Below are 25,872 nucleotides of genomic sequence, written 5' to 3'. Positions count from 1 at the left end.
AGGGGGAATTCTGAAATTCATTGATATTTAATCGTATCGTTTAAAAATTGAACGGAAGACCTACTCGTTACTCGTAACGAGATCATATCTAGTTTCTCTTATGTTACAAATAGCAGTGCGTCTTGCAACAATAATAAAATTATATTGAAAATCATTTAATGTTAAAGAGAGGTAAAAATGAAAAAAAAAGAATTTAAAATGCAAACTCGAAAAGTAATAACATTTTGAAAGATTGTACAAGTAATATACAGGAAAATTTTTACGAGAGAGAGAGAGACAGACAGACAGACAGAGAGACCCTTAAAAATTCAAGTGACTTTCCATTCCGTATCCGATAAATACATTGTTCTTACATGCACGTTTTATAGAGATGACTTATAAATACATTTCAAGGGGTAAAAAAATCTTTCTTTTGTTACAGCTAAGTGAATACTGATTCTGTTAACTGTTATACACTTTTATTCCGAACATGTTATGTATTTTACATCTAGACCGAAAAGAATTTAGGTCTCCCATGCACAACATGCAACTACGCACAATCATTGGCGAATGCACAAAATGTACGACACTAATTTAGGATTACAGAGTCTTGTTGTGAATAGATCTCTAAAGCATTTCCAGGTTGTAAACAGCGAACTACACGGAGCACGGAGTTACTACTATTTATAAGTCTCGCTCTGTGCCTCTTATTTATGTGAAAACTTATCGCATGATTAATAGATTTTACGAGACGCTCTGCAAACAAAAGACCTTCTTTGACTTTGTAATACTTATATTGATGATTGAACGGATATCTGTAATCTTAAAAACCTTATCCCAAAAAAACGATCGGGCATGTTCAATCTATCCGTAAAAGAAATTTAAACACATTTGACAAAAAAAATTGAAACAAAAACATATCCAAATTTGAATGCTAGCAAAATCTTTGAATAATTGTTTTCTTCTTTTAATTTCAATTTGTTTCTGTGTAAATAAATCAAGATCAGGTGTAAAATCCTTATCTCCTCACTCATTTTGATATAGAAACACTGGTATTCAAATTATCTAAGATCCCATTACAAAAGCTGGTACAGATCCCCCCCCCCCCCCCCCCCCATAAATACATCTTTCAACAGAATCAAGAGAGACGTAACGACGTAATGATAAAAAAAATAGCCAGTCAAATATTGTGTGCATTTTGCTGATGCTACCAGGCAGATACTGATTGTCAAACGCTTGTTTAATAAGCTGGCCTACTGCAAAATTTCTTATCTGAGGAGTTTTTGTAAAATAAACGTACCCCACGAAAATAGTCGGTTATCGGGTGGAGCTTTATGTGAGGCATGTTTGCTAACTGTTCATGTCCGCTGATTTCCAACACCTGAAAAATGGCGTCGGAAACCATACACCTGGGCATCATTACCTGCATTGTAGTGCATACTCTTATTAGTCAAGGTAGGTGGTACATTTGAGAAAAGTTAAATGCATCTATCAATTTTATTCAAGTCATCGGGAACATAAGAAAACTGCTTCTGGGTAGCATTCTCGGGGGTGACTGTTTTTCTTTATGCAGTGTATGGGTACTATCCTCTGAACCATAGTGAATTTCTTTTCGGCCAATTCCCGGACGGCTTCATATGGAGCGCCGCCACCGCCGCCTATCAGGTGGAAGGGGCATGGAACGAAGATGGTATGATGTTTCAATATAATCATATGTAAATGTAGTTTCATTATAAATGCATTGTTGACATAAGAAGATTAATCTTAAGAAAATGCATGTCAATACCACAATGACAAATTACAAAATTTATCAATTAATGATGTATGATTAAAATCACCTCCTCCCTCTTCCAAAAGATACACGTATGTATCGTTAATAATTCGACTTATATCAAGATTTACCCGTATGAACAGCAGGTAGAGATGTCAAAATCGATGTTATCAGAATTTTTGAGGAGGTGAAGTGTCCAATGTTATTCTACCACTTTGACTGTTGTAAGGTTATGACTGATATACATGTAAACAAGGATATACAACCTATCTTGTAGGAAGAGGGCCAAGTATCTGGGACACATTTTCCCACGTCCCCGGTAATATAGAGAACGGGGATACCGGGGACGTAGCATGTGACAGTTACCATAACTACCAGAGGGATGTCGAAATGTTGAAGGAACTAGGGGTATTCAATTCAGTTATCTACAAAGATGATTAAAACATGTCCTTAGTATCTATGTGGTCTTTATACAGGCACGTAGTATCGTTTTTAAAGGGGGGGGGGGGGGGCTCATCCAAAAAATGTTGACAAGCAAAAAAAAAAAACAAAACAAAACAAAAGAAACCCATACCTTCAATTTCACTCCTCATTTCCTTGTTTTCTCTTCCAATTCTATATGCCTCCCTTCCCCAACAAGTTGGGGGAGGGGGGGGGGGGGGGGCACCACTATAATTCAATTTTTATATGTCAATTTAATAAAAATGTCTGCTGCCCCCCCCCTTTGATGCTACTTGCCTGTTATATTGAAGTATATGTATCTGTTAATTGTGTTAAAAATCGAAATGCAAAAGTTTAAATAGGAGTTGAAAGTCCCGTGATTGTGTACAAAGAAACCCTCCTTGATACATGTTCTAGTTTATTCTTTCGAAGCATATTTTTGTATCGAAGCTTTTGCAAAGTAAAACGCATATCCGAGAGATTTAAAGAGCAGGTACATGTGATACCGTTGTATCAAGCATGTAGAGATACAATGAACAACACAGTTTGACTAACGTTATTGTATCTAATGTTAAAATCCGTCTTTACTGCAAAAACAACAAATAATATGACTTTATTATCATCAGTTTACTTAAATGGTCAACCTAGTGTGTGCTAATGCACCTTTTATATGCATAATACTTAGCCCCCCCAAAACAGGAGATTTCTCTTTTGTGCAAAAAGTAATCCACCAAGGAAAAACAAAATAAACACACGTACACAAACTCGCCGATTTTGACGATTTATGCCTTTAAACTAGTACATATTGTTTTTTTTTTAATTCAAATTTTACTACAGGTTTCACATTATCGTTTTTCGATGTCTTGGTCAAGAATCTTCCCATTGGGAACTGATGAAATGATAAATCCCAGGGGAGTGAAGTATTACCAGCGGTTGATTGACGCCTTGAAGCTCGCAGGGATAGAGCCCATGGTAACTCTGTACCACTGGGACCTTCCCCAGGCCCTGGAAAATGATGGAGGGTGGCTCAACGACACCACTGTGGAACACTTCGTGAAATACGCCAACTTCTGTTTTAATGAATATGGAAGCAAGGTAAAAAAGTTTTTGATCTACAGACTGTAGATCTACAGATTGTAATGTTGTCATAATGTATTTTAATATTCAATTCAATAGTTAACTGCAAAATTCCTTTTTGTTTTCAAACCTTAAAAGGAAAACTTTTCATGTCCTGGTTCCTTTGGACTGAAAGTCTAACTTTCAATTTAGGTGAAAAAGTGGATAACCTTCAACGAACCTTGGGTTGTTTCCTGGTTAGGATACGGCGGAAGTGGAATGGCTCCCGGTCGGAACGAACCAGCTAAGATGCCCTACATTGTGGCTCACAATATCATTCGTGCCCACGGAAAGACCTACCGGCGATATAACAATCAATTCAAGAATATACAAAAGGGAGAAGTCGGCATTACCCTCAATATCAACTGGGCCCAACCAAAGAATACTTCCGATCCTGCGCATTGGGAAGCATCAAATCGAGCTATGCAGTTTGAACTCGGATGGTTTGCGCATCCGATTTTAGTGAACGGGGACTACCCTCAAGTAATGAAAGATCAAATAGGCAACAAAAGCCGGGCACAGGGCTTTACAAAATCCAGACTTCCAGAGTTTACTGACACAGAGAAAAGAGATATTAAAGGTCAACTACTAGTTATTGTACCTTTAGACTTTTTTTTTTGTTTGCAAAACTCCAGAACTCATTTTTATAAATATATAAATGTTATGAATATAAATTTATTCAATTATATTTCGACAGGTTCTGCGGATTTCCTTGGGCTGAACCACTACACAACTAACCTTGTCTCTCCAGTTCATTATCCACCAGATGTACAGAGTTACGACGCGGACAAAGATGCAACCTCTGAATACGACCCGTCTTGGCCAACGTAATATATTTGACCCCCCTCCCCTTCTCTCTCTGGAAATTCTTTGAAATATGTATAAATAATTATGCCAAAACACTTTTTCATATTTCAATTCTTTGATGGTTTTAATAATAACTGTTTCTCTATTTATTTTATTAATAGGTCGGGTTCTGATTGGCTGAGGGTCGTTCCATACGGAATAAGAATGACACTTAGATGGATTAAGAGGGAATATCCTGCCACACCCATCTTGGTAACAGAGAGCGGGTTGTCGGACAGGAACGGATCTCTGGTCGACACCTGGCGGATAGATTACTACCGGTCCTATATCAATGAAGTCTTAAAAGGTATATATTTGAAAGCATACAGAAACTGCACAGTGCCTATTATCGTATATGCAACTTGTAAAGTTATTGTAAAATCTTAAATTGGAAATACAGGTACATGTATATGTTACCTGTACATGTACGAAAGAAATAACCGCACACAACTAACGTTTGCAGAAGCATTTCTTGCTGTATCAAATTTCATATAATACATACTTTGTATAGGAATCGTACTCGACGGCTGTAACGTCACTGGGTACACAGCATGGTCTCTTATGGACAACTTTGAATGGCCAAGGGGATTCAGCGAAAAATTTGGACTCTATCATGTTAATTTCACCGACCCCAAACGGACTCGAACTCCCAAAGCCTCTGCTAGATTTTATTCCCAGCTGATTAAAGAGAACGGGTTCCTTCGGGGTTACACGAGCCTGGGTGGGCGTGGCACTGCCCCTGAGCATGAGGAGGGTATCTACTACGACACGTTCCCTGAAGATTTTGCTTGGAGTACAGCGACTTCGGCCTATCAGGTGGAAGGGGCGTGGGACGAAGACGGTGAGGCAATATGAAATCGTTTACTAAGACCAATACATGCATAATACCCAATTTTCATGGATTTTTTTAAAAGACTCGTTCAATATTGTTGATTTTTTTCAAATTTATGTTTAGTTTTTAGTACATGTAATGACGATAATTCATACAGGTATATTTTAAAATATAATAAAAAGAAAAATCATCACCCTAATGCCACCCCCCCCCCCACCTCCGTGAAATAAATAAAAAAAAGCTGCTAAATTGGTTTTATTTAATTTACCCGTGCTTGAACAATTGACCTAATAAAATCATAATAATCATTATAACAGTAAAATCAATTTTACCATTTTTTGATACATGTATCTCGCCATTACATGTATGTGACGTACACCTACCAAAGAAGAAAATATTAGTGTTAAACTGTTAAATCTAAAGCAAACTAGCGTGGCGCGGCGCCATGCCCTTTTTCTAAATGCCATGCCCTTTTAATAATATATAAAAGTGATGCCCTTTTAATGGAAAGTAAATTTAATTCAAAGCTACCATTGTTCTAGCCTCTGTTTTGATTGCAAAGTTAAACCAACACTCGCTGGACTTCACGCACGGGTGACCTGAGACAATAGACGATACAGGTAAACTAGAGGCCCAAGCTGAGGGGGTATACACAGCTGTCCTGTATAAATGGGTGATTTGACACCTAATTACTGGTACAATAATTGATAAATAACAACTGAATTATTTACTTGAAATTAGTAGACTAATTGTACAAGCTAGCTTATCATTGAGACATCGTAAGGTTATCTATAAATAGAATTAACACAAAAGAATATATTTATGGAGATAATTTGAAAATTTAACACTGAGGCACCCAAAACCATATTTTGACTAATGAAACATATAATAAAAATGTAGATGTGAAGATTTCCTATTCTTTTTTAAGCTTTTAAACAATCGTCAGATTAACCAGAATTTTCTCTGTTTCCCAAAAAACGTAACTCTTCTTCTTGAAGGATGCAGAAACTTAATTCACAATAAAGATTGTAATGCTGTTTTTAATGCAAATTGGTTTTTAAAAAGCTTAAAACAACAATTTAAATATCCAAATTTCTGTGGTAAAAAGGGTTTAATGATTTTGCCATCAGTTGTTTACATATTCACTTGACTGAGAAGTGGACAGGCATAGCCTACATCCACGCTACGCCTGTCCACTTCTCAAAAGATAATATTGTCTACATTATACATGTCCTATAATTCATTACTGGATACAGATGTGTTTAAGTTCACATATTACATAAAGCCTAAATGAAATAAAGAATTTTTAATGCATTATACTTTAAAACTAGTCAGACCAATGCCATGACTGTTCTAAGGATAAAAATAAATGTAAATCAATTTTAGAAAGAAAAAAAATTGTAAATAAAATATTGTATAAGACTTACGTGAATGCAAAAGCAAATCATTTATTGTTCAATTATCTTGTTTCATTACAGATCTCGAGGTCACACTTGATTACGATGCAAAATTTTCCTTATAACATGTATAATACGTTTGTTTCAGGATTAATGATTTATAATATTACCGTAGAAAAAGGTGCCCCTTTCAACGTTTTATAATATTTACCGCGGAGAAAAGTGCCCTTTTTACCAATTATTTAACATGCCCTTTTTAAAACCTAGATTTAACACTAAATATTGTGAACATCCATTAGAAAATAAAGCTGTTATTGATACATATTTAAGGACGTGGACCCAGTATCTGGGATGTTGCTGCTCATCAGGAAAACTACATTTATAACAACGATACTGGAGACGTGGCATGTGACAGCTACCACAAATATAAAGAAGATGTCCGTCTGTTGAAAGATCTAGGGGTAATCACTTACTTACATGTAATAATTACATGTAACATAATTCGGACAAGTGGTGTTTTTTTCAATGATTTAGACGGCCAAATAATGCCAATTTTTAGTAATAAATTTAAGTAATTCGTATTTCATGAATGATGTTTTAAAAATTAAAGCTTTTTATTCCGTCACTGAATTACGTTTGTTTCATACATTTTTAACTAAATAGTCGAGGTATAACACCAAGATAATAAGTCTATCACTTTTATTCAAGATTTACAATTCTAAATACTAAGTACTAGTATCACCAAGATATCAAAAGACATTGGTTTTCTTTTCCGATAATAAAAATTTTTATTCATAGGTTTCACACTACCGTTTCTCCATCTCCTGGCCTAGAGTATTCCCTAACGGTACGAAAGAAAGCAAGAACCCACCAGGAGTCCAGTATTACCACAACTTGATTGACGAACTGAAGAAAGCCGACATAGAACCGATGATCACCCTGTATCACTGGGATCTTCCACAGGCCCTGGAAGAGAGAGAGGGAGGGTGGATGAACGAGTCCATTGTTAACCGATTCCGAGACTATGCGGACTTCTGCTTTGGTGAATATGGAAACAAGGTACACTTATTTCTCTGTCGTGAATTTTTTTTAAAAATCTATTTTAATAGGGGTACCGGTTTTGAATTTGCTGTTTAATAAGTAGTAACATTTTACTGACATGTACCTCGTAGACAAAGTTTTGGATAACGTTCAACGAGCCATGGATAGTTTCCTATTTTGGTTACGGCTTGGGTTCGTTCCCTCCCGGAAAGAAGGGCCAAGGGACCAACACATACATCACAGCCCATAACATCCTAAAGGCCCACGCCGAGGCGTATCACATATATGATACTAAATACAGGCGGTCCCAAAAAGGTATTTCTGCAAGGTCTTCGTTTGTAATGGCGATTGTGACATGTTTGTTCAATATCAACGTCAGCTTAATTTTGAAATAAAAACATAAGCTTAACTGTTTATTACTTCGTTTTACTACAATTTATTGGGTTAAACTTTAGTATTATTCACTTTTAAATTAATATTATATTAAGAAGTCATTCTAGTTTTCTATAGCCTTTTGTCTGCTATTTCAAGTTTACGACAACTACAAAAAATAAACATATACACCTAGTACATTTCAATGAATGATGAACTCTAATCAGTTAGTGAAGAAGATAGCGCTTAATTAATATGCTTTTATTCATAAATTACATCCACATTTTGTAAGGGGTCGGGGATTGCATCTTAGGCGTCGGAACCGGGCGGGGGCTAGGGGGGCTTAGCCCCCCCCCCTTACACTTTTTTTGCAAAGTTAGACCTAACCATTAGGCACATAGCAGAATAGAGGGTTCAGCCCCCCCCCCCCCCCCCCCACACACACTTTTTTTCGCAGGAAATATAACTGTTTGTTCATTAATGTACCTTTGAAAGATTGAGAAGTGGGAGTCATAGGCATACTAGCCCCCCCCCCCCCCCCCCACCCACGGATTAGGATTTTCATGGTTTGGGGAAAAAAATTATGGTAGGTAAGAATTTTTGTTTTGGAAGTATATGTTTATCCCCCCCCCCCCCCCCCCCCCCCCCCACGGATTAGGATTTTACATGATTTTGGGAATTAGGTTTTTTTTCTCTCAATATTTCTGAGGATCAGTCTAGCCCCCCCCCCCCCACTTTCAGTTTGCTTCCGACGCCATTGGATTGTAAGGGGAGTGAATTGAGTATGAGAAGATACGAGCATCGAAACGTCTTTTTGTAAATTGTAGGTCAAGTTGGAATTACTCTAAACGTTGGATGGGCGGAACCTGAAAATCCCTTCGATCCAGAAGACTTGAAAGCCTCAGAGAGGGACATACAATTCAGCTTTGGTTGGTTCGCGCATCCTATACTGGTCAATGGAATGTACCCCCAAATCATGATTGATCGCATCGAGGCAAACAGTAATGGGACCAACAGACTGCCACACTTCCCAGATCCTGCAAGAATAAACGGTAAATGCTGCACAGTTTCCAATATCGGTCACCAAAATTTGTTTACTTGATATGGCTACACGGTCGATTATCATCTTTTTCTTACTACTATAGGCACATCGGATTTCCTTGGGTTGAACTTTTACTCATCTGGCCTGGTGCGTCCGGACGAGTCCCGCACGGATCACAGTTATGATGACGATAAAGGAACGGCATCCAGAATGGACCCTTCCTGGCTTGGGTTAGTCGTTGTGAAAAAAAAATACTTGCTTTATGTTTGATGACTTTGGAAAAAAAAATACTTGCTTTATGTTTGATGACTTTGGTATAAATATCTTCTTCCCTTCTCTTTTTGAAAGATCTGGGTCGGATTGGCTAAAGGTGACACCGTTTGGTCTTCGAAAAATATTGAATTGGATCAAGATCCATTATAACAACGTCCCCGTGTATGTGACGGAGAACGGGATATCGGACACTAACGGCTCCCTGACGGACCTACACCGGATACACTACTACAGGACGTACATCAACGAAATGTTGAAAGGTACATGATGACCACAAAAATTTTGAACATTTTGGAATTCAAGAAATGTACCTGCACAAAAATTCCACCTTCACTGTATGATTATGCTTTGGAATTAGTCTCTTGGTTTCATAAAATTTATTTGATGTACATGTACCTAGTATTGTATTGACTCTATTCATTCTCGTACTGTTATTTTATCAATATATCTTGAATACCAATTTTCATGGATTTTGTACTTGTTTTAAGTCCCGAAATTGAATTTCCATTTAATGCAACATCTAATAACATTTATTGTATATATAGATTCAATTGCCACAGTTTTACTTAAACGTTGAGAGAGTGATTTTTACTACATTCACAATAATTGGTGCCGCCAACGAATATCGACTGAACCACAGTATTAGACTTTGTATATCACAAAGCTTCTACTATAACACTAGAAAAAAATTCTCAAACCATTGTTCTGGGTTTTTTTGTACCAATTCGAGTGTATTTTTATTGGTAGCTATAAAACTGGATGAGTGTAATGTAAAGGGATACACGGCATGGTCAATGATGGATAACTTTGAGTGGCGAAGAGGATACTCGGAACGTTTCGGGATTCATTACGTCAATTTTAGTGACCCATCCAGACCAAGAACACCAAAAGCATCCGCAAGGTTCTACCAGCAGCTGATACGTGAGAACGGCTTTAAGCATGGCTACACGGCTATAGGAGGACGGGGGGTCGCTCCGGCCATGGAGGGCCAGTTTTACTACGACAAGTTCCCGGATGATTTCGCCTGGAGTACAGCCACCTCAGCTTACCAGATAGAAGGAGGGTGGAACGAAGGAGGTACTATTTTCAGTACAGTTGAACTGTGAATGTTATACTTCTTTGTTTGGTGTCTAGAGCCGCATCTCTTAAAAGACTTAAAAAGAGATGACAATATATGCACTCGATTAAATGACTGATTTAGTATTTAACTGTATCCATGTTGAATTCATCTCATAATTTCTTGAAACAGGAAGAGGACCAAGCGTTTGGGACACGTGGGTTCACGAATATACACACGTGGAGAAAAACGCCACTGGTGATGTAGCATGTGACAGTTACCATAGATACAAGGAGGATGTCCAGTTGTTGAAAAACTTAGGGGTAAAAAAAATCATTTTCAATGTTTACCAATTTGGTATTTGACAGTGTTGAAATTCATCTGTTTTGAGTGTTTTAAAAAGTTAAACTACACATTATGGAAGTTTTCTTTGAATTTTCCCAAAGGTTTTTCAATGAGTATCATTTTCATAGAATAAATATTTCATTAGGTATCTCATTACCGTTTTTCCATCTCCTGGCCAAGGATTTTCCCAGACGGTACCAAAGAAAGTTTGAACAAAGAAGGCATTCAATACTACAGCAACGTGATTGATGAGCTTTTAAAGTTCAACATTAAACCCATGGCGACCCTCTTTCACTGGGATTTACCGCAAGCTTTAGAGGACCAAGGCGGGTGGCTTAACGAAAGCACGGTCTATCACTTCAGAGACTATGCCGATGTGTGTTTCCGAGAGTTTGGTGACAGGGTAGGTTAAATATATCAGTTTCATTTTATAAACAGTTTACTCAAGATATTCCATTCAGACATTAATATTATCTAAATTTTTAGACACAATTTAACACACATTTAGAACAAAAATGTTAGGTACTCAGGAAATTACAGATGGAATATTTTTTTTTTTACAATATTTCTAATTTATTTTCAATATATATTACATATATATTGTGATTTAGGTTAAATTGTGGATATCTTTCAATGAACCTGGGCTAACGGCATGGACTTGTTACGGAAATGGTGGAATGGCGCCGGGTCGGCACGGGCACCCGGGGACCTACCCATATATAGTGACACGCAACATCATTCTAGCTCATGCGGAAGGTTATCATGTTTTGAAAAAGAAGTACCCTCAACAGAAGGGTATGTTGATCAGTTGGAATTTATTTCTAAACACTGTGTGCAGGACAATGTAATGGTGTTATTTGTACCAATCATATTCGTTCTTACGGTATTTCCCCTTGCCCCTTAGGTCAGTATGGAATCACGTACAGTATTGGCTGGGCGGAACCTAAAGATCCGTATAAACCTGAGGATATTGAGGCGTCCGAGAGAAAACTACAATTTGATGCAGGGTGGTTTCTTAATCCGATATATATAAATGGCGACTACCCAGAGGTTATGAAAAAGAAGGTAGCAGAGAAAAGCGCCGCCCAAAATTTTACTTCTTCACGTCTTCCGCCATTTACAGAGGAAGAAAAACGCCGCATCAATCGTAATCCATTTTCAGTTAAACTCTATAGCTACATGTAGCTAATCATAAGAAATAAACATTTCTCTGACAGTAACATATCAGACAAACCTTTAAGAATTCAAAATATTCACTTTAAAAAGTTCGCGTTTTAGGCAAATCAAAAGGAATTTTTTTTACATTCAAATTACGTGGATGTCATTTGTTATACTTTCTGAATAATTATAATTTTGGTGATAATTTTTATTATCTCAATGAATAAAAAAACAACAATATTTTGTGAGATATATTGCACAATTAATACGATTGATGTATACGTAAATGATTGTAATTTCTGTTGAAGAAACCAGTGACTTTTTCGGATTAAACCATTACTCATCATCCTACTTCTTCCCAAGAGAGCACGACATTACTGATGTGTCTTATGAGGCTGACCAAGACGTGGGAAGTGAAAATGATCCAAAGTGGCTGGGGTTGGTATCAAAACCTATTCTTTGCATGTACTGGCATATGTAAACTACTTTTTATTTTCGTTTGCGAACTCTTGCCAAATCATTTGGTCAAAATCAGTTGAAGATGGTACGTGCACTTCGCTCTTGCATGTGAACTGATTAGCATTTGTATATGAATGTTGATTTTGCAATTGGTAAAGCATGTATTTCACAAAAAGGAGGATGTCTGTGTTGCAGCATGGAAAATTCCAAAAGCTTTCTTCTTTATTACAGATCTGGATCTTCTTGGTTATTTGTCACTCCTTTCGGGCTTAGAAAAGTTCTTAATTGGGTGAAAATGACCTATAACAATATTCCCGTTTACATAACGGAAAATGGTGTTTCGGATAGGAACGGATCACTTGAAGACTACAGTCGCGTATACTTCTATAGAAACTATATCAACGAAATGCTCAAAGGTACATAAGTCAAATCATATGCTTTATGTAAAAAATAAACTCAATAGTGTTATTACATTTCGACAGTCTCTTCATGTTTTGTGCTATTAATTCTACGGAATTATTTTCTTTTTATTCAGCTGTTAAACTCGATGGCTGCAATGTGAAAGGTTATGCAGCATGGTCATTTATGGACAACTTTGAATGGAACACTGGCTACGCCGAGAAGTTTGGAATGCACTACGTTAACTTCAGTGATCCAGAGCGACCTCGAACCCCCAAACTATCAGCAGTCTTCTACAACCAACTGATCAAAGACAACGGTTTTCTCGAAGATGCTGCTACTTCCCCTTCTAAAGGAAAAGAGCTGGGTGTTTACCGAGAGCTTCCGTATGCAGATAAGATCTATTACGGAACATTTCCGAAAGAATTTGCTTGGGGCGCCTCCACTTCGGCTTATCAAATAGAAGGAGCCTGGAATGAAGACGGTAAAATATATGTACCGTTTTCATCCTCTATAAATTGGAATAATTTTAAGCCTTAAATTTTGCTGTAATGGTTTAATGTGTGGCTTTATATCTCATTCAGGTAAAGGAGAAAGTAATATTGACAAAATGACTCACAATGACTTTGAATCAACCTACGGAAACATAGCCTGCAATAGTTATAAAAAATTTAAAGAAGATGTGAGAATATTAAAAGAAACACACGTAAGTGATCTAAATATAAATCTGCATGAGAGTATGAAACTTTCTATCCTTTACTCCAAAACTTACATGAATAGGTATGCATCTATAATCACGGTGATATTTTCATGTTTCAGGTGACATTTTACCGTTTTTCAATATCCTGGAGTCGAATTTTACCTGAAGGAAATGTCAGCGTTGTTAATCACTTAGGGATTCAATACTACATCAACATGACAGACGCACTGATAGACGCAGGAATCACCCCTGTTGTGGTCATGCATTACTATGACATGCCGATTACAATATATAACCAAGGCGGATGGAAAAATCCAAACACAATTCATCTCTTTGTTGAATATGCACGAGTATTATTCAAAGAGCTAGGTTCCAGGGTACTGTACAATATTTATATAATAATGTTACATGTATTTCAGCGTTCTGTCTGTTTAGTAATTAATTCGATGTCACAATTAAATTGACTCATGATTGAAATTTTGTAGGTCAAACATTGGATAACTATCAATGACCCATATTCTGTGTCAGTTGGTTTGGATACTAATGAAGAAAACCCATATAAAGCTGGACATAATTTGATAAAAGCCCATGCATATGTGTACAAATTGTACAAGGAGGAATTCAAGGAACAACAAAAAGGTTTAGCGTATTTACAATATACAACAATTATGATCACAAATAAATTAACAAATATTTAGAGTCGGGTCATTCAAATATTATTTTAATTTAGGTCACGTGGGAATTTCTCTTCGCGCTGATTGGTTTGAACCTGTAACACCTACCGACCCATCTGATATTGAAGCCACCAACAGGAAAATGGAACATTCTTTTGGATGGTTTGCGCATCCAATTTTTGTTAACGGCGACTATTCGCAACTGCTCAAGTCAATATTAGAGAAGAAAAATACAACTATCCCCAAATTTACAGATTACGAATCAACGCTGATTAAAGGTTAGATATGTGTGAACATTCTGTGTGTGTGGGCATTGCAGATAACAGTTGGCTCTCGTTAAAAATGTATTGAACTATAACATTTTTTCTGTAGATTCTTCTGATTTCTTGGGATTGAATTTCATATCAACATTTAAAGTAAAATCAAAAGAAAACGATTTTAAAGGATTTGAGTTTGAGACAGATACAGAGATAACTTTCAATTCCTCGTGGCCTAGGTGAGTGTCAAAAGTACATTTAACTTTATCATAAGTTTACTGTGTCCAGTGAATACTAATTACCGATAAAAACAGATAACAGATAATTAAATTATCAGAGGGGAAATCACAATCAACTAATACGTTATTAAAAAAAATTATTTGTGCTTAGAATAGAATAATTACTTTTAGAATAAATAAAAAAATCCAGTGTCCAAAATTTACCATAAGCAATAAGGTTAGTGTTTGAAGAAAGATATTATATAAATAGTGCCTGTTTGGGAGGGTAACAGTTGAAATTGACACCCCGAGAAAACCATTGTCAACCGACGCGAAGCGGAGGTTGACAATGGTTTTCTCGGGGTGTCAATTTCAACTGTTATCCTCCCAAACAGGCACTATTTATTTTGTTATACTGAATGTCTTTTTTAAAAATTTTAAGAAAATTTTACTGCTTTTATATAGGAATAACGTGAATTCTACAGCGAACCGTACGCGCATAATTTTCGCGCATGTAACATTTTTTAATGTTACCCGTTGCCAAGTGCGTTGCTAACGCTGAGGGTAATAGTAAATATTTTTAACTGCGTCTTAACCAATCAGATTTCAGTATTTAACATGAAAGTAAAACAATTCAAACTTATATATTCAGGTGCAATGGTTTTCAAAATAATTCCATATACATGTTATTTTACTTTGACAGAAGCAGCATAGCAACCATAAGGTTTGTACCGTTTGGTCTTCGAAAGGTTTTGAATTGGATTAAGGATAAATATCACAATGTCACCGTATACGTCACAGAGGCTGGGTTTCCAGATGACTCGGGGACTCTACAGGATAACACTAGGGTAAAATTCTACAAGGAGTACGTCAATGAAGTATTAAAAGGTGCGTTCGTTAATACAGTAAACAATAGCATCAGCTTGTAGTCACTATCGGGATGATACTCAATTATATCGCATTAATGATGTTGAGATTTTGAGAGTTAACCAGAACAATAGACTTGAGTACATTAACTGGAACTGTATTTATGCCAAAATTGTATTATTGTTACAATGTTTTTACATTCTTTTGTTTTGTTTCTATTTTCAGCTGTTAGATTGGATAAATGTAATGTTAAAGGATTCAACATTAAAAGCCTGATAGACGATGTCGATTACACCGGGAGTATAAAACATAAATACGGAATTTACAAAGTGGATTTCAATGATCAATCAAGACCTCGAACAAGAAAATCTTCAGCAAATTTCATAACAAATATTATAAAAGATAACGGCTTTCTACAGGGAAAATCTTACTCCGTTGAATCAGGCATAGGGGAATTTAATCCAAACTATCCTTACAGGCCATTGAGACAGGAAAATGAGATGTATTCTGGTAGTTTTCCTCACGGTTTTATATGGAGCACAGCTACAGCGGCTTACCAGGTAGAAGGCGGATGGGACGCCGATGGTAAGTCAAAATAAGGTTGATGAAAGTTTTTGAAAGTATCCTTGTAGAATACATGTACGTAAGCTATACCTCCATATTTTATTCCAATACATGAGGACAAATTGACGCGGACCTATGAGAAAACGTTGGATTGAAACAGTTACTGTGTTTTAGAAGATTTCAGAGAATTGTGCTTAATTATTACGATGCATGTTTTTTTAAAATCAGGAAATTAAGATGACATAAAGAATGTAGCTTAAAATGCATCAACGTGACGAAAAGGTGAAACAGTTTAATACTGAGAAACTTTGACTTTACATTACATGATGGCAAAATTAGAAATCGTCAACAGTTACTGTATTAATTAAGTAATCGGAACCAATATCAACTGCTAGTTGTTTAATTTACGCTTATCCTGTAAAGTACGTTCTTAACTAAATTATTAATAACAGTATCTTTTTAATTTAATTGATTTGGTTTACTAACATACAAAAAGTATGGTAATTATACCCTCACATGGACTACGCAGGTAAAGGCAAAAGCAACTGGGATGTTTTCTCTCAAGAGCCTGGACATATAGTTAATAATGACAATGGAAACATAGCCTGTGACAGTTACCACAATTATAGAACAGACGTAGAGCTTCTGAAGAATCTAAAGGTTTGAGTACTAATACACATTTTATTGGAAATGCAACAAGTTACTGTGGAAAAAATGTCATGTTGCTGTAAAAGTTTCCTAGAACAAACCCGATTTACAAACTGGTGTCTACATAATTTCCCTGCACATTGCTAGGTAACACACTACAGATTCTCTATATCGTGGTCTCGGATACTGCCGCTTGGGACACTAGAAAAAATCAACCAACCAGGGGTAGATTATTACAACAAGTTGATCGATACCCTTCTAGAGGCTAATATCGCTCCAATGGTGACCCTCTACCACTGGGACACCCCACAGGCCTTCAACAACAGCGGGGGCTGGCAAAATAGCACTATATCTGACCATTTTGCCAACTACTCCCGATTGTGCTACGAACGGTTTGGTGACAGGGTAATGATATTGAGTTATCTACCTTGTGTCGGTGATTCAGATTCTGTCATAATATTGTCATATCAAACCGCTGCTATAACTTCTTTTATATTTCATTCGTCAGGTAAAACTTTGGATAACTCTGAATGAACCCTGGGTAGTCTCTAACCTAGGCTACGAGCTTGGCGTGAATGCCCCTGGTATAAAAGGGAGGGGGGATCGTATCTACCAAGTGGCTCACAACCTCATCAAATCTCACGCCAAAGCTTACAGAGTCTATGAAAAAGAATTCAAACAAAAACAAAAAGGTAATCATGCTTTATTCGGATATAAAACATTAAAATATGTAATAATCTAGGAATGATTTAGAGAATATCGAATGATATGTAACAGTTCTGAATATATATATATATATATATATATATATATATATATATATATATATATATATATATATATATATATATATATATATATATATATATATATATATATATATATATATATATATATATACGACTACATTTAATTTTTACCAATGTTCAGATTAATGTATATGCATAATAACAAGAGAGAAGAAATTAGACTTCAGATAATTATTATAACAGGACAAGTGGGTATAACGCTGAATACGGACTGGCAGGTTCCAAAGAACCCGGAAAACCCCAGCGACCTGGAGGCCTCCGAACGAGCCATCGACTTCATGTTAGGGTGGTTCCTCAATCCAGTGATGAAGGGAGATTATCCCAAAGTAATGAGAGATCAGGTAGACAGGAAAAGTCGGGAACAGGGACTGCCAACTAGCCGGCTTCCTAGGTTTACCCAAGCTGAACAAATGGATATAAAAGGTGTACTGATGATGGAGTTTAATTGAATGTCGAAGGGGGGATTCAAATAGGAAATTCGGGGTTTCTTTTTCAGAAACTTTTATAGTTGCTTCAAAAATTAAACTTAATCTTTATGCATAGAGTTAAGTTTTTCAAATAATATTTACGAAATATAAAAAAACTGTATTGCAGGATCATACGATTTTCTTGGAATAAATTTCTACACGTCGAACGTTGTGACCTACAAACCATCGACTGGACAGAGCTACAGTGCTGACGGTGACATCGATATTACAAAAGACCCCGAGTGGCTGGGGTGACCACGATTTCTTATATTTCTTCTTACAGAAGTTTGTTATGTATTTAAAAGTTTAATAACGAAAGTAAATCAGTACGTGACATCTAAAGGATCCGTCAAACGATTTTGAAAAGTAGAATGATACTTTGTTAAGTAATTTATTAAGTTTTCAAGTTTACTAACATTATTATATCTTTTACTTCGGTAATTTGTATGGTGTAGAGGTACATGTCAATCAAAATACAATAAATTACCATCATAAAGATGTGATACGGGTATATTTTTCGAGAAAAAAAAATCGTCCTCGGACAGAAAGAGTTCTCAATTAATTTGCTATACTCATCAATATTTAAGATTGCTTTTTCTCACTGAATTATATTCATCAAAAGGAATTGTTCAGCAATAATTTTTCGTACCTGTGATTGAATACAGATCTGGCTCCGACTGGCTAAAGGTGACCCCTGTCGGGATCCGCCGAATGCTGAACTGGATCAAATATACCTACGGAGATTTCCCCATTTACATAACAGAAAATGGAATCTCGGATAGAAACGGATCTCTCCAGGACGAGCATAGAATATTTTATTACAAACATTACATTAATAATGTTCTTAAAGGTAAGCATCAGTAGCAAATCTGTATTGTATTCTTGATGTAATATTTTATCTAAGAAAAAAGAAGTGAAAATAAAATTAAAACAACATAAAACATATCCAATCAGAAATACAAGTATATAAAAGCTACAATGTCTTGATAACTAAAATTTATATGCAAACAAATTCGGTTATAGACGAAATCGGATTTGTCCCTCTGACCAATTCTCATAGGTGATGCAACACGGTATATCAAATGTATTTACTGTCCTGTGTGTATGATCTTGAGAAGAGAATATCAAATTGATATCTTTAAGATACCGATATTCCATATAATAATTCAATCTTTTTAAAATTTGGATTTTCTTTTTCTTTTAATCATCGTGACTTTTTGAAGAAAAAAAATTATTTTCATGACAGAAATTAAATGGTTGGAATGTGTATCAATTATCTATCGCTATTTTTGTTCGCTACCATCCAATTTTAAACTACATAAATGATAAATGCATACAGTTTTCCTGTTGCATATTATATTTTTTAAGTGAACATTCTTGTATCTTGTACACATAGCTATACGTCTTGATGGGGTAAACGTTCGAGGGTACACGGCATGGTCATTAATGGATAACTTTGAGTGGGCACGTGGGTATACGGAACGCTTCGGACTCCACTATGTTAACTTCAGCGATCCTGAGCGACCACGCACACCAAAGGAAAGCGCCCGTTTCTTTAAAAAACTCATTGAAAACAATGGCTTTCCTGACGAAAAGTCGAGGTTCTCTTTTCCGTTTTCATTGGAACCAGCCTTTCCAGGAAAAAATCCTTACCGGACACTTTTTGAGGAAGACGACTTCTACTACGATTCTTTCCCAGAAGGCTTTGCGTGGAGCACTGCCACATCGTCGTATCAAGTGGAAGGAGCTTGGAATAAGGATGGTAAGATTTAAATGGGATCATTCCTGCCATATATATTCTGGTTGTGGAGAACTTTATATTGGTGAAACAGGAAATGCATTACGGGAACGAATCCGGATACACAAACATTTTATAAATAAATATATATATAATATATATATATATATATAAATAAAAAGAAATGTTAAAGGAGGTTTGAAATATTCTTTGATATTTATAATTACAGAATATGATACCAGCATTGTAAAAAATCCTGATTTTAAAATACGAAGGTAAAAATTTAAAAATCCGTAGCGGCACTCAAACTCATGCAAATTAATCATTAGCTAACGTTCTAATAAACTGAAAATTGATATAAAAAAAAATAGTTGAAAATAATTTTAATTTTCGAAAAATGGATGATTACTTACTGAATGGAGGTATCTCCACAGGGGGAACCTCTGTCATTCAGTCAGCTAAATGGTAACTGAATGGTCTGGAAATGTGACTGAATGACATACATGTAGCTAGGCCAATCAGTCAGATTTTAGTAACCTTTTAGTTGACTGAATGGCACAGCTTCATCCTGTCCCCAATGATTCGATCCTTACAACATCCTTAAATGACTGTCGGATCTATTCTTCCTTTCAGGTAAAGGTCTTGGAATATGGGATGTCTTCAGCCACACACCTGGTAAGGTAGTCAACAATGACACGGGTGACGTTGCATGCAATAGCTATGACAAGTTTCACGAAGATATCAAACTGTTAATGGATATGAAGGCAAGTATTTTAAGATGCAGATGTATCCGGGTTTTTTAACTGTTAGCAGTAAGATTCAATTTTTTTCTTTGTAAGCAATCGTTCGGATAAAAAATACAATTGTACCATTTTAAGTCTGATTCTCCCTTTTATGAATCAAGTTAACAGGCTATTTTTTTCTTTCGATTTTGTCATCGCGAGTTTTTCTTAAACATGACTGTATTTCATAATGCTTTTAGATATCATAATTATAGATGTAACGCACGACTTTTAAGTGTTCAAAAGGACGCTAAAGCAGTTACCTGAAAATAAAATCCCAACTCAAAAAGTTCATGCGCGGATCCATTTCCAAGGGGGGGGGTTCGACGGTTATTCGAGTTTGCGGGGGGGGGCATATTTTGGTAATTTTATAATTTAAATTAAATGAAATTTGAATTTGGCAGAGGGGGGAGGTCTGGACCCCTTATGATCCGCGTATGTGTTTAACTATATTGTTTTATATTCATTTCATGCTTAACCTGCGTTTAGGTTACACACTACCGTTTCTCGCTATCATGGCCACGAATCTTACCTGATGGAACCACACAGAATGTGAACTCCCTGGGAATACAGTACTACAATAGCCTGATTGATGCACTTATAGACGCCGGAATCGTCCCAATGGTCACTCTATATCACTGGGATCTCCCACAAGCCCTAATGCAATATGGCGGCTGGCAAAGTGAACGCACGGCCGAATTGTTTGCCGAATACGCTAGGCTTTGCTTTTCTATGTTTGGAGATCGGGTATCTCTCTCTCTCTCTCTCTCTCTCTCTCTCTCTCTCTCTCCATTTTAAATACGATTACTGAAGGAAGCAGTAAACGGATAAAGTGTTTCTTTTATCCTAGGTAAAGTTTTGGATCACATTGAATGAACCGTTTGTCGTCTCCAACCATGGCTACGAGATCGGTGTAATGGCACCTGGTTTAACAGGAAAGGGCGACCGAATATATCAAGCTGGTCATAATTTAATTAAAGCGCATGCTAAGGCGTACCACATCTATCATAACGAGTTCAAACGGGCTCAAAAGGGTACGTGAATTTTAAGTTATTTTGTGGTTCCATCGGGTAACGTATGTGATTATCAGAACTATTATTCAGAACTCATTTTTGAAATGAGTGTGTTTTTTGTGCTCAAAACATTTTTACACTATTGTATTGCAAATGCAAATAGTTTAATTAAAAAAAACCCACCTAAATTCAGGCATCATTGGTATAACTTTAAACACGGACTGGCAAGTTCCAGAAGATCCCAACAGTGAGAGAGATTTACAGGCGTCGCACCGGGCCATCCACTTCATGTATGGCTGGTTCCTAAACCCAGTTATGAAGGGAGACTACCCCGCAATCATGAAGGAACAAGTCGACCGGAAAAGTCGTGCGCAGGGATACATAGAAAGTAGACTTCCGGAATTCTCAGCAACGGAAAAGGATTATATTAAAGGTATTCATCTTAACTTTACAAAGTTACATGTGTAACGCATACCAGATATCTTCGTTACACATAATAAAATTAATAACTAAACAGGATTAAAGATAATTGTGATCACTGCATTATGCAGAAGATGTAAATAATTATACACTTTGTGCGTGCCAGGTACTTACGACTTCCTAGGCATGAATTTTTATACGTCAAACCTGGTTTCATCCATTGATAATATAAACCAGAGTTACTACGGGGACCAGGATGTCAACTCCACGAAAGACCCTTCTTGGCTCGGGTAATGTCGCACAATAGGTTCTTTTATACATCATGCTGATGCAAATGAAGTACATCTTTGCTCGAATTATACAATGATATATAATGTAGATCTTTCATTCATATGATGACCTGATTGTTTTAGATCGGGGTCATCTTGGCTCAAAGTGACTCCTAAAGGAATTCGCCGTATGCTGAATTGGGTGAAATATACCTACGGTGATTTCCCAATCTACATCACGGAAAACGGAGTCTCGGACCTTAACGGAACCATAAAGGATGAACACAGGATCTTTTATTACAAACATTATATCAACAATGTTCTAAAAGGTAGGTTTTGAAATGATGGAATAACTTTTTAGAAGTAATTGTTTTATTGTAAAATCGCAGTTGTCTCTCCTTTGAGTGACATTACATTTTACTGACGATAGATTACGGTTTTTTTCAGCCATCCGACTTGACGGAATAGACGTTCGTGGATACACGGCATGGTCATTAATGGATAACTTCGAATGGGCAAGAGGATATTCGGAACGCTTCGGTCTTCACTATGTTAACTTCAGCGATCCCGCCCGACCACGTACACCAAAAGCAAGTGCGCGGTACTATAGGTCTATTATCGAAAATAATGGATTCAAGAAAGAAACCGCTAATAACAATGAGAATAAAACGCCAGCAAACAGTAATAATCGAACACCTAACCCAGTTTCTGGGGCACAAAAGACAGTTATCTCTTTTCAAGTCCTAACTGGTTTTGTCATAGGTGTTGTGTTATGGAATTTTAAATAATTCGATAAATAAAATTTATTTTTGGGAATCATATGCAGCTGAATTAATACACTATTTGGACAAATTTTATAATATGTTTATGTCTATGTAATCTTATATGTTCTTAAAGAATATGTGCCATGAAAAATGTTGATTAGAGTTTGATTAGAAGGTTAGAAATATCTTATCAGAAGATAAATACGTGAGGACTTGTGTTTAGCTTTTAAGATAAATTTGGACCCATACTGCACTCTCCTCTTTACATTTTAAAAACTGTTTAGTATTCTGATGGTTATTTTTTAAATACAATGTCATTGCTTTATGTTAGACATTTCATTAAAAACTTAATACATCTTGATATTCTTTTGATTTCGTGAACTGGTGAAAAATTAAAATATGAAATGTTTTGTACTAATTATTTTAATAATTAATTTATTTTTAAGAGCGTTACTTATTTTGAATGAATTAGCAATCATCGATGATATTGATGATCTATAATTCATGGAACCGAAAATAATCCGTTCATTTGGCTTTACTAATATAGCTGATTTTTAAGCTCTGCTTGCTTTGATTGTTGTGTGCAATGCTTTTTTTTAAACAAGGGTACATGTAACTTGGTCTCAGTGCTTTCGTACAGGACTAGACATGATCAAAAGTTTTCGAATGTACATGTATTTAATGTAGCCCACGACAGTGATACTCGACACTTCTGTATGCTATATACATGTCATTGTATATCTGTATAGTGTAAATGTATACTAGTATATCATGTTAACTAAACAAAGCTGTGGTCATTTGTCAACAATATTGTTTTTAATGGTACCAATGATTAAAGATGCGGAATAATTTCCTCGTGATTGTGATTTTTATGTGAAACTGTATGCTTGTATATATTTATTCCGAGAACTATTTAAAAATGTAAGCATGTACATTATGTATTTATTTAAGGAATAAGGAATCATTCTTTGAGTATTATGAGGTGATAATTTCGGTCGGGGCGTGATCAAATCCAATAAAGCCCGAAGAGCTTTATGATAGATTTGATCACACCCCGTCCGAAATTATCACCTCATAATATTCAAAGAATAATTCCTTTTTACTTATATTTATATAATTTTAAGCCATCTTATGATTAAATATTTAAAGATGAATAAGCAAACCCCGCTGGCGCCTCAATTTGGCGTCATTTGAAGCTATTGGGTTATATAGTACAAAATCGATATGTAGTGTTATCACAGGCAAAGACACTGGAAAATGTGAATATATTTACATCTACTGAGTATGATTCCCTCCATTTCTTAGTGAAACTTATTGTTAATTCATAGCTCTATGGAAAATGACAGGACTGAAATCCTGTTTATCGATTGGTCGAAACCTACAGCGACTGAAACTGACAGACAGACCTGAAATTTACACGCCTCGTTTATCGATTGGTCGAAACCTACAGCGACCTTAGCTGCAGGTCTGTAGCTCCCGGTCTGAAAAAAATCGGATGGACGACCTGGGAGCCACAGTGCCTCCAATAGTAAAAAACTGCAAAAAATTGCGCTAGTTTTGGACTTATTAATCTCATTTCCGAACATACTCTATACAAATATTTGACTCCAAAAAAACTCTTCGGACAATTTACTACAGATATCGTCACTTTACTTGCCTCTGATATTCTTTGAAACACGATCACCAACCCTGTAAAGTGAAGTGGTGCAGTTTGTTTACATGTAAAAATGGCGACTTTCGATCTCGACGTGAATTAATATACTTTATTTTCCGAGGTCGGTTAGCATGTTTCAAAGAAAGGCTGAGGCAAGTAAAGTAACAATATCAGTAGTAAATTGCCTGAAGAATTTAATGGTACTAATTGTTTTGGCACAGAATTTGTGTGAAAATAAGGTTAATCAGTCCAAAACTAGCGCAATTTTTTGTGCGCCGTAAATTGCAGTTTTTTTTACTATGGGAGGCATTGTAGCTCCCAGGTCGTCCATCTGATTTTTTTCAGACCGGGAGCTACAGACCTGTAGCTACAGCGACTTAAGAAAAATCACGGACTGCACTATATAATCATGATGATGTCAGATTCAAATTCCCCGTAGGAGACGATTTGGCTGGTTGTTGTTGTACATTAACAGCGATTTATTTATTTAACTTACTTTTACAATTAATTTATTAATTTGTTAAAAGAAAGATATAAATATAAAGAATTAAATGCTTTCTTTGATTATGCGGGTTCTGAAGGGAGCGATCATTGTAGAAAAAAATTACATAACCCGCTAACGTGGATTTGTATTTTTTCTGCAAGGTTGCCATCGTGATACCCCGCATGAATCACCAAAGAAAGCATTTTATTGTTTAAATAATCACTCGTGATTTGACTTGGTTACATGATATCATTTCTGGGCTAAATTTGTAATGATAACTTGCTATGATGACTTGACCTGCTATTGCTTCACTTTCGATTTGCTTTTGAATTATTAACTCAAGATTAGGTGCACGTTAACAGTACCCTGTACTTTGTCTTTTGTAGATCAACTATAGACCATGACCCTGTGTCATTTTCCAAAAATGCACCAATCTAATTTTGAAAAGTGAATTGCCCTGAATCACCAACTTAAATTTTTACATATGTCGAGTTCTTTTCTAAAACACAATTATGAACTCTTCACAAAGAGATTTTATTAACTTCATTCTTTTGTCATTTATTTCAATGCACCTTTTAAAACTTGCTTAATTTTAACTACCAATTGTTAATTAAAATTTCTTGAAATGCACAAATCGTATGTGTATTATGACTATTATCAAATATTCATGAGTGCATTTTTCTTGTACTTTTATAAAGGGTTTTTAGAGCAATTCCAATAAATAACTTTATCTCACTTTCATATTAAAATAATTTGTCTTTTCTTTAGAAGAAAATTTGGAAATGAATTTTGTAATTAATTAAAAAACTCGTGTTGAAAGTTCAAGGGGCATTGTACTTGATGTCAACCAATTTTATAAATTTCTCAACTGTATATAAATTTATATTCATGACATACATAGATATATAAATATACAGGTTTTTGGGTAAAACAGATGTTGGAAAACTTTTCCAAAACTAATCATTGTATTCTAATCAGTAAAAGTGGTTTAAAGCTTAAATAACAAATTAAAGATA

The 25,872-nt window shown here is 35.8% G+C and overlaps 1 protein-coding gene across 1 annotated transcript; it reads left to right on the top strand.

Annotated features, from left to right (window-relative positions):
• The first annotated feature begins 1,125 nt into the window (after window positions 1-1,125).
• On the top strand, window positions 1,126-23,569 carry LOC128188756 (uncharacterized). Its single transcript, XM_052860008.1, has 43 exons — window positions 1,126-1,434; window positions 1,553-1,669; window positions 2,028-2,158; window positions 3,029-3,286; window positions 3,461-3,887; window positions 4,005-4,134; window positions 4,276-4,460; window positions 4,665-4,994; window positions 6,713-6,843; window positions 7,181-7,441; window positions 7,555-7,738; window positions 8,623-8,847; window positions 8,941-9,067; window positions 9,186-9,370; window positions 9,858-10,187; window positions 10,360-10,490; window positions 10,658-10,915; window positions 11,124-11,307; window positions 11,417-11,659; window positions 11,979-12,108; window positions 12,361-12,545; window positions 12,665-13,012; window positions 13,113-13,234; window positions 13,348-13,605; window positions 13,714-13,867; window positions 13,959-14,180; window positions 14,275-14,398; window positions 15,081-15,265; window positions 15,470-15,829; window positions 16,338-16,468; window positions 16,604-16,861; window positions 16,965-17,148; window positions 17,449-17,688; window positions 17,860-17,983; window positions 18,398-18,582; window positions 19,129-19,494; window positions 20,104-20,234; window positions 20,742-20,999; window positions 21,103-21,286; window positions 21,459-21,698; window positions 21,852-21,975; window positions 22,099-22,283; window positions 22,402-23,569. The coding sequence occupies exons 1-43, from the start codon at window positions 1,368-1,370 to the stop codon at window positions 22,740-22,742; spliced, it is 8,943 nt and encodes a 2,980-aa protein (XP_052715968.1). The 5' UTR covers window positions 1,126-1,367; the 3' UTR covers window positions 22,743-23,569.
• Window positions 23,570-25,872: the final 2,303 nt, after the last annotated feature.

The sequence above is a fragment of the Crassostrea angulata genome, chromosome 6 (assembly GCF_025612915.1).
Source record: "Crassostrea angulata isolate pt1a10 chromosome 6, ASM2561291v2, whole genome shotgun sequence".
NCBI lineage: Eukaryota > Metazoa > Mollusca > Bivalvia > Ostreida > Ostreidae > Magallana > Magallana angulata.
This window is presented reverse-complemented; position numbering and strand designations above follow the sequence as displayed.